General features: G+C 38.9%; 1 protein-coding gene across 1 annotated transcript in view; it reads left to right on the top strand.

Moving 5' to 3' along the window:
• Positions 1-10,452, top strand: part of NEB (nebulin) — a 207,897-nt gene that overhangs the window by 94,200 nt on the left and 103,245 nt on the right. Inside the window, exons 56-62 of the mRNA XM_019553612.1 lie at positions 802-1,101; positions 2,747-2,851; positions 2,951-3,058; positions 4,713-5,024; positions 6,208-6,411; positions 7,213-7,317; positions 9,852-9,959. Of these exons, the coding sequence (XP_019409157.1) occupies positions 802-1,101; positions 2,747-2,851; positions 2,951-3,058; positions 4,713-5,024; positions 6,208-6,411; positions 7,213-7,317; positions 9,852-9,959 (1,242 nt within the window). The remainder of the gene's footprint in view (positions 1-801; positions 1,102-2,746; positions 2,852-2,950; positions 3,059-4,712; positions 5,025-6,207; positions 6,412-7,212; positions 7,318-9,851; positions 9,960-10,452) is intronic.

Below are 10,452 nucleotides of genomic sequence, written 5' to 3'. Positions count from 1 at the left end.
GACTTTGTGAATCTCAGAGTGCTGTCTGTACTGTAGTTTTGGTTCAGTGCGTGGGATAAATTAAAGGATATGTGTTTGAATAGTTGTTCTGTGAGGATTTTTGCTCCTATACAGTGGCTTGATGAGGATTTTTGAAAACAGTGCCAGTAGAAGTGAACCTGAAAACTGGCTATCTATTTCACATTTAGTAATTCACAGTTTATGACAAAATTCTGGTATCTTTTTGTACTACCTGGGGGTTAAGCATCTTGATTGAATGCTTCTTGATTGTGAGTGAGGTAATCTTAGTTGTATGGTTGCTAGTGCTACGTTGATTATATAAGTGACTTGCCTGAATATTGAGGGGAACAGAAGAAGTGAGATTGTGATATTATGGTCCAGTTTCACCTGTAAAACACATTTTATCTATCCTATTCCCCCTTGGTCAAGTCTCTGTAAACCATTAGCCAGTGAACATCTGTAACATTCCTTCATCTTAGCCTGAAGATCAAAAGTCACAAAAAGGAGTTAGGAGGAGGAGGATCTACCTTTTTTTGTATTCAACCAGCCATTTTTTATATTAGGAGTCTTTCATGGACTCAGGCAGAGTAGGATCACTTTTGCCAGTGTAGGCCCTTTGGTGATGAAATGGGGTTTGGACCTAAGTGTTATAATTATCTGTACCATTTGCTGGTGAACCTCCTCCCTGAGGAAGCTAAGACAGAAATAGCAAGGAAAAGTGGTAGATCTTTCTAGAGTAATTGGTATAGACAGAGTCCATCTTTAGTTTTGTAGAGTCTGTCAGTGCTGAACTAACCCCATTGGAGAGCTGTAAGGGATGACCTCTGTCTGTTCTCTGATGTACATGAAAATCCTTCATTGATGCTGAATGTACTAATCTCCCTGTATCTTTTCCAGCTTGCATATAGGTCAGACCTAGAGTGGCTGAGAGGGATTGGGTGGTCCCCTAGTGGCTCGCTGGAAGACGAGAAGAATAAGAGGGCATCCCTCATCTTGAGTGACCATAAGTACCGGCAACACCCAGACACTCTTAAGTTTACTAGCCTTCTTGATTCTATGCCAATGGTCCTGGCAAAGCACAATTCTAATATTATAAACCAAGTGAGTTTTCTATTAAACTATATATTCCATAAGCAGCCTGAATGTTAACATCTCCTTATTTTAAAGCAAATAGCATATGTAGAGTAACATTTTTCACCTGAAGTTTTTTATTTGTTTGCTTTGTATCTGAAAATTATTGTTGTGCATCTGGAGGTTTTCTTTCTCTGATTTAAATTACAGTTTTACAATAAATGCAACTATTGTTTGTGCTTAAAGCAAAACATCCATGAACAAGTAATTGGCTACGAAGTTCATAATTATATTGATGTTGTTATTAAACAGTTTTTAGTTAGGAAGAATTAAGCCCTGTGTTTCGTTTTCAAAAGGTGTTGCATTTGTATGTGTGGTCATTAACATTGCACAGGAGAGTGTTCAACAGATAACTAATAAAAATATATAAATCCTCTGTGACTTTTCACATTACTACAAAGAAGCAAAGTTAAACTATCCTTGCAAAAATTATGGGCAATTTTCTTTTTGTGGCTCATCATCCTTGTTTTATTTATTTCATCTTAATCCAGATAATGCCAGGTTTAATCCTGGTAGTGAAATCTTTGCCCATTTGAAATCAGTGGCAAAAGTAACACAGAATTTACTAGGGCCAGCATGTCATAGTACGGTACAAATTGGATTTTTTATATATGTGAGTCGTTCTCAGCCTAATTTGCTTGCAGAGAGTTTCTGAATTAAGGATGAGCCACTTGGGTGCTGTGGCTTTTACTTCAGATAATTCCACTTCTCCAGGCAGCTGGAACACAGCTGCAATCCTGTGCAGGTCAGTGGAGAAATGGCATCCTTTATCTGAAAGCTTCAGCAACCAGCTGGAACATCTCCACAGTCTTGTACAGTTGTTTACTGCAGTTATACTATCTTTACTCAAGTATCACATTCACCTTTTCCCCAAAAATCAACCCTTAGAAATTAGGGTGCTTGTCTTAAAACAAAGAGCTGATTTTTCTTTACTGGGACAGAAGCATGGAGACAATGTACTGCAGCATGACTACCAGGTTTTCTGTGGGAAAGCAAGCAGGAGGGACAGAGTACAGTGTTAACCTTTCTACAGCCACTCTCATATTGGCATACATTTTTTGACTGAGCACCCAAAAACTGCTGGCCATATGAGAACAGCTCTAAGAAGGTTACCCCCAAAATCCATCCCTCCTGTTGGCTGTCAGCTTCTCTCTGGGATAGCAATTGTGCATTGCAGCCTGTCCTTGAAAGACCAGCTCTAGGCTAGAACTCTGGAAAAATGTTTTTTCTATAGCATGTCTTTTAAAAATAATGTTTGAATCTTATTTGGGGGTATTTGATATGCAAGATTACAGCTTGTTTACAGACCCTCATTTTGGCAGGTAGGTTAAGAATCTAGCTTTCACTGCATTTAACTTAAAAGATTCCACTGAACTATGAGAGGGAGCCTTTCATTTGCCAACTAGAAGAATCCAGTGGCTGTGGTTCACCAGGACAGTGAGGATGAGCAACTCAGCTCTCATTTTAGTTTAGGGATTGTTACTCTTGGCTGCATGAAATATTAAATATTGTTGATCTTATCTGTGCTTATTCAGTTAGAATTATCTTTCATTGTGCTAACTACAGAGATCTCTCGATTTCTACCATCTTATCTCACTTACTTTTTGCTTTTCAGCGTGCATACATAGAGGCTTGGAATAAAGATAAGACCAACATTCATATCATGCCAGACACCCCAGAGATCTTACTGGCCCAGCAGAACAAACTGAATTACAGTCAGGTAAATGGGTGGCTTGAAGATTCAAAGCCAGTGGATATTCAATTTAGGTGTAAAAATGCCTTCCTTGAAATATTTAATGAATATTTGTGATATTTTTAGAAACTGTACAGGCTTGCCATGGACGAGGACAAGAAGAAAGGTTATGATCTCAGGGTAGATGCCATACCCATCAAGGCAGCAAGAGCTTCTAGAGATATTGCTAGTGATGTAAGTAAATGCTTTTTATACTTCTAAAGACCTCAACTTGACAGTGCATAATTAATGCCTAACTCATTAATACAAATAGATCAAGCAAAGCATCATTCAAATCATGAGTACCAATGCACACAGAATAATTTATCTCCTGCATTTTCTTTAGTTCTTTCAATCAGTTATCTGTGTATGGAGCTTACCAAATTTGGTTGTACATTTTGGAGAGTTTTTATTGGATAATCTGAGAACCATGAGACCCATCTGTCCTTTTCACAGAGTTTTAATTTTAGTAGACCTTACTGTCAATTTTTTCTCAATACTTTTAATTTCATTAATCGTTCTGTTATTGTGTAACTTCTCGTTACCTGTCTGTTAGTAATTTACCCAGTAGCGTTTACTTTTAATTAAGACTGTTATTTGAAAATAGGTATGTATATAGTTTTGTCAGCCCCTTGGTCTGGACTAAAGGATGAGGCAATACAACAATATCTGATGACTTCTCCTTAGTCATAGGGAGTATTACTCATTCCAAGGCTGCCAGATTTTCCTGACAATAACCAGAGGAAAAGAGAAGCTATATATGCATTCCTAGATAACAAGTTTAGTTTGAGTGTATAATTTTTTTTCTGTTGATCCCTCCAGACAGAATTGTTTTTATTAGCCCTATCAGTAGGAACCTACTGAATTCAAGGTAGAAGTGGGCCGTACAGCATCTCCTTTAATCTTGTAATTAGAGGTTCCCTCACACACTACTGGCCAGGTGACAAAAATGGCACTATATTTAAAACCACGGTTTTTGCCTCCCTGCTGATGAGGAGTGAGCAGCGGGGCCCCTCCACCAATTGGTGGGGGGAAGAAGAGGGTATGCCGGGGAACCTGCAAAATTACAGTAGGTGGTCTGCAGCCCCATTCCACTTTTAATTTGGCAGGTCCCAACCTATCAGTTATACTTTTTGTGTTGTTTCTGTACAATTGCCAATGAAGTGGTAGTATGATTTTAAGAACATCCTAATCCTGTGGAGACTGTTGCTGATGGATAAAGTTTGGTATGAAATGAATTTCTTTTGCCTGTGTACATTTTCTTGATCTTATAAATTTTCTGTTGTGCATTGAGATGAGTTCTAGACCCTTCAAATTTTATTGCATAAAAATAATATGAGGGAGAAATGGAAGACCATCTTTTACCCCAGAGAAGGCAGTAATTTGAAGGTCAGTACACTTTCTGGAAGGTTGGAGACAAGATCTAATAGAGTCATACAAATATATTAACAATCAAAAATGAAATGTCCTGAACTGGATCTGTGTTCACATAAAGACCTTGATGTTCTTGCTTTGCAATGAAAGTTTCTAAGTACTGTAATTGGGTACTTGAGGAAAGTTTCTTATTGGATAAAGGAGCTAAAGCTGAAACTTGTTGATTTTATTTATATATTTGTTATACAGTATAGAAGCAAAAAAGGTTATCAGAAGTTCTATTCAGAGGCTTAATCCATAGAAAGGATGTTAAATGTGTAAGCTCATGCCATTACTTCAATAAAGTACCTTAGAAACATCCTGAGAGTTATAGATCATAAATAATCTTGGAGAGTTTATTGTCAGAGCTATTTTAAATTAATAAATACAGTGGATTTTTTGTTAAAGGAGTATACTGTTTTGATTTTTATTTTAGTACAAATACAAAGAAGGGTATCGGAAGCAGGTTGGTCACCACATTGGAGCCCGCAACATAGAGGATGACCCCAAGATGATGTGGTCAATGCATGTAGCCAAGATCCAGAGTGACAGGGAGTACAAGAAAGACTTTGAGAAGTGGAAGACCAAGTATAGCACCCCAGTGGACATGCTGTCAGTTGTTGTGGCCAAGAAAGGTCAGGAGCTGGTCAGCGATGTTGATTATAGACATCCTCTGCACCAGTGGACATGCCTGCCAGACCAGAACGATGTGATCCATGCTAAAATGGCCTACGATCTACAGAGTGATGTGAGTGCTGTTTGAAAGAGCTTAAGGGGTAATCCCTCTCTTTTTTTTGTCTTTCAAGGATTTGAAGCCATTGTTAATATGTAGTTCTGTACTGTAATAAGACGAGCTACATTGAGGCTTTGAAAGGAAAATGCACACATCTATCACAAAGACGTACTACACAGTTATTTTACCTGTACAACATAAGGGCATCAGGGAAATAGTGGGCTATTGTCAGTGGTGCTACAAATTATAGAGATTCATTGGCTCTAGGGGTGGATCCAGGGAGGGTGCGGTGGTGCAGTTGCAACCGTTTGATTGCTGGTCCAGCCAAACTCTAACTAAAAACTTTAACTTGGGTGTAGTAATATTAACTCAGGTGTGTAAGTTAGTGACAGTGAAGTACTGGAAGCATTGTCAGGAGGCTCAAGAAGTCTAGATTTTGTTTTATGAATCTGATTAAGAAAATACAATTAGCTATAATGACTACAGGACTATTAATACAATATTTTATTATTTTTACTGTTTTTGCCTGGTTTGTAGTGTTTTTCTAAACTTTATATATCATATAGCAAATTAGTGAACATTTTAATAGTTATATCTGTTTTTGTTTTGATCTTAAATAAAATATATAGTGCCAGTCCCTTAGCATATTAGTATCGAATCTTATTTGCCTTTCATTGGATAAAAATATGTGTTGTTTCATAATGTGTTGTGTGACATGCCACATCATCTGCACTCCCCTTTTCAGAATTCTAGATCCACCTGTGATTTGTCCATCTGAGGTGGTAGCCTAGTAAACTGTGTAAATAGTGGTGTTAGTGAAATGATGGATTTGTTTCTTTGTTCTTCTAAAAGCTATGCATAGGCTTCCATTCTCCCACTTCAGTACCTGAACTCAGCTCAAGGAGACAATATGGAATTCACATTATTATCAATTCAAGTCTGTCAGCTTTCAAGAATTGTGGAAACCCCATATTTTCTCTCAAGCTTTTTGCCTCATGGTTTTGAGAATGGGGGATATACAAAGAAGGTGGGGGGCAGGATAATTTGAATCTGTGTCATGGTTGGACGGCTGAGGGCAGCAGCAAAAACAAGGCAAGGGAGTTCTCTGCCTACAGCGCTGGAGCACCGGTTGTACAAGATGTTGTGAGAGGTTTAATTTGGAGCACTAACTAAACCATATCATTTGTATTTGTAACAGAACACCTATAAATCAGATCTGCAGTGGTTGAGAGGCATTGGTTGGGTCCCCATTGGTTCCCTGGATGTTGAAAAAGCCAAGAAGGCTGGAGAGATCTTGAGTGATAAATTATACCGTCAGCCTCCAGACCAATTCAAATTTACCAGCGTGACTGATTCTCTAGAACAGGTCTTGGCCAAGCAGAATGCAGAAACAATGAATAAGGTGAGTCCTAAGTTTTGGGCAAGGTATCAGTACTACAAACCATTAATGGCAACAATTCCATTCTTGCCTAATCAGCAATTAATTTGTTTTTTACCAAAATATGTATTAGTGCTCTTTGATTATTATGTATCAATGAGCAATATAATCATTGAGCTGTAGCATATGCTTTATGCTTTACCAGTGGCAGGTTAGGATGCTATGTCTTACGTTGTGTCAGGGTTGACTGTGTAGATTTGCTAAGAGGTTAGACAATGGATTTGTATATAATGGTTTGATATAAATCCAGGCAGGGGGCTGGATTAACTGACCTCTCAAGGTCAGTTCCAGCTCTTCTTCTCTGTGATTCTCTGAATTAATAAAATAACTGGAATATAATATAAAATTCCATACATTAAAATAATTCTACACCTTAAAATATAATATTGGAAAACATGAACTTGTATTGACCTGAGGGCCTGATCTAAACCCCAGTGAAGTAATCAGGAGTCTTCCTCTTTGAATCTGACCCTTTGCATATAATATATAGACTTTTGTGTATAGGAATAGCCTGCAGTGGAAAACCTGCAAACCGGGCATCCTTTTTTCAAATGTAAGCCCTTCCAGAATCTTAACCTAGAAGGAAACAGTAGGAAATAGTACAAAGAAGAGGATGTAGAAACTCCTTTTTCTAGAATAATTAAGACTATGTTGGTCAGAATTTGAAGTAATTAAAAAAATTTCTTTGTGGTTTATGAACTGTTCAAAAGTACAGCACCATGTTCTTTATTCCTGTGGGTTTAATATGCTTTCTGTCACTTGCAGCGTTTATATACTGAGGCCTGGGATAAAGATAAGATTCAAATCCACATTATGCCTGACACGCCAGAGATTACATTGGCAAGACAGAACAAGCTCAACTACAGTCAGGTGACCAATCAGTTTCTATCATCAGAATGTTTTAAATATCTAAATGTAATACTGTTGTGTCACAGTTGCTCCACACGTATCAGCTTGGAATATATATAGTAGTGTTTTAATTTGTCACCTAAATTTACCCCAAATGATTGACATAAAAATGTTCTATCTAGACAGTCACCCTTGAGCCTGATTGTGGGACCTTGAGTCATGTAGGTAAACAGTGTTCAAAGAATGGTCCCATTAACATCAGTGGGACTGATCTTACCAGTAAGTATTCACTGTCATGAGTTAAACATCTGCAGCAGGAATCTTTATTAAGACCTGATCCTATGAAATACTGAGTGTTTCCCAGGGAACTGTTGATTTCCCATCTTGTTGCAGGTAATTAATTCTGAAAAGATTTTAAATTAGCTCTCACATTTGAAAATATCAAAAAAATTGTTTCTAACTTGACTCCTAAAAACTAGGGCCTACTATACAGCATAAGTGGGTGTGTCCAGATGAGCATGCAGTTTGAGGCACCGCAAACAGCACATGATTCATGTGCAACTGTGTCCTTTGCTGCAAATTTGTAGCTCAGTGTCAAAATTTGATACTGGGAACTTCTGGTATAAAAAAGAATGGAAGTAAAAGTGTGGCATGGTGCATGCTCCAAGAGTGTGTGCTGGAGCAACTGGAGGTTGGGTCCTCTAGGAAGACACTTTGACTGCCGACCAGAGCATCTCCCCTCCTCTAGGTCCGTCCTGGCTCCTCCAGCACACTGGCACCTGGGAGAAGTGAGGAATGGGCAGTTTGTCCAAAGTTGGGAATTTTGTCTCACACCGCAGCACACATGCAGGTGTGCCGGAAGTAGCAGCACATATTTCTGCCTTTACTTTTTGTGCCACTGCAAGCACACATCTCTGCATCTGGGGATGTGGTCAATGAGGACAAATATTGAAACCTCAGTGAGAGGTCGTGTTGGAAACTAAGTTTTCATTAATGTACAGTGGAGGAGTGGTCACTAAAAGTGTGTTTTTAAAATGTCTATTGAACTTTATGTTTGCCAAAGAAAGAGACAGATCAGTGATTCTCAATTAGAATGGTGGATGGGTCGATATCAACCTGGAAAGATGTGAGCAGTGGAGTCCCGCAAAGTTCAGTCCTTGGATCAGTGCTATTCAGTGTCTTCATTGACTTGTATGAGGGTGTGGAGAGCACCCTGTCCAAGTTCACAGATGATACCAAATTATGGGGCAAAGTTAATAAAGCAGAGCGTAGGGAATGGATCCAAATGGATTTGGAGAACTTGGAAAAATGGGCAGAATGAAATAGAATGAAATAGGATGTAGTTCAACAAAGCCAAGTGCAAAGTGCTGCACCTGGGCAAAAAAGAACCACCAACACACTTACAGGCTGGGGGATGACCTTCTCAGCAGCACAGCAGCAGAAAGGGATCTTGGAGTCCACTATGACTCCAAGATGAACACGAGTCGTCAATGTGATGAAGTGATCAACAAGGCTAACCGCACTTTATCATGCATTAGCAGATGCATGACGAACAGGTCCAGGGAGGTGATGCTTCCCCTCTGTGGCACTGGTCAGGCTGCAGTTGGAGTAGTGCATCCAGTTTTGGGCGCTGCACTTCAAGAGGGATGCGGAGAATCTTGAGAGGGTTCAGAGGAGGGCCACTCATATGGTCAGAGGCCTGCAGGCAGGGAGAGACTCAAGGCCCTAGGAGGAGAGACTGAGGGACCTAGATCTCTTCAGCTTTTGCAAGAGAAGACTGAGAGGTGATCTTGTTGTTGCCTATAAATTCATCAGGGGAGGCCAGCAGGGAATAGGAGATGCTCTATTTACTAGGGCATCCCCTGGAGTAACTAGGAACAATGGCCACAAATTGATGGAGAGCAGATTTAGGATGGATATTAGAAAGAACTTGTTTACAAGAAGTGGTTGCCAGAATCTGGAATAAGCTTCCAGAGGAAGTGGTGCTCTCCTCTACCTTGGGAGTCTTCTAGAGGAGACTGGACAAACACCTATCTGGGATCATTTGGCCCCAGTGCTCTTTCCTGCCCAGGACTTGATGACCTACTGAGGTCCCTTCCAACCCTAACATCTATGAATCTGTTAATTAGGGTTTAGGGAGATGTAAGAAGATAAGCAAATAAGTGCAGGCTCAGGCTTGTCTCTGCCTGGGCTCATTGCCTACCCAGCCCCTGCCTGACCCCTTGCAAAGAGGTAAGCACTGTAATATACAACTTAGTTTTTTAAATTGGGCATCACTCAAAAATTACGGAGATGTGTCGAGTAAGTGGTGCCTCCAGGCCAAAAAAGTTGAGAACCATTGAAATAGACAAATGGCACCCTCATTGGCCCAGATCTTCAATTGTCTTATTATAATAACAGCTAATCTGCTAACACTTTACCTAAGAAAATTAAACCAAGTTACATCTGAGTAAGTCAGCACATAATTATTCTCTCTTATTCTGATCAAATAGCTTTGCACAGAATACAACATAAGGAACCTACTGCGTTTTAACTGTGTTTATGTCTATTTCCAGAGTCTGTATAAACTTGCCATGGAAGAGGCAAAGAAGGAAGGTTATGATTTGCGAAGTGATGCTATCCCCATCAAGGCAGCCAAAGCATCCAGAGAGATTGCTAGTGATGTAAGAAATTACTTTTTGTTTCTTTGTAGGCTGACTCTGAATCTTCATATTCTGTAAATTATTATTCAGGTTCTCCAAAATGCCTATTGATTAACTGATGAAGATTTATCTAATAAAATTGCTGTAAATGAAAGTTGAAAGTTAAGAATAAAAATAGGGACATATAAGTAGACTGATTTAGATTCATAGGCACAAAATAAGGATCTGTCAAACTGCACAATTTTAACCAAAGAATCATGTTTCATTAACTAATTCTCTACCTCTTGAATATAGTATATACATATCACAATTATTGCAAAAAGCTAAATTTTTAAATTCATTCCATCTTAGCCTGCTTGTTATTTACTTCATTCACAGATCTAATCCATAGAAAGGATGTTAAGTGTGTAAGCTCATACCATAACTTCAGTAAAGTACCTCAGAAGCATCCTGAGAGTTATAGATCATAAATAATCTTGGAGAGTTTATTGTCAGAGCTATTTTAAATTAATAA

The sequence above is a fragment of the Crocodylus porosus genome, unplaced genomic scaffold (assembly GCF_001723895.1).
Source record: "Crocodylus porosus isolate Cpor-Errol unplaced genomic scaffold, CroPor_comp1, whole genome shotgun sequence".
NCBI classification, from domain to species: domain Eukaryota; kingdom Metazoa; phylum Chordata; order Crocodylia; family Crocodylidae; genus Crocodylus; species Crocodylus porosus.
The sequence above is the reverse complement of the archived record's forward strand: the minus strand, read 5'-3'. Positions and strand labels throughout refer to the sequence as shown.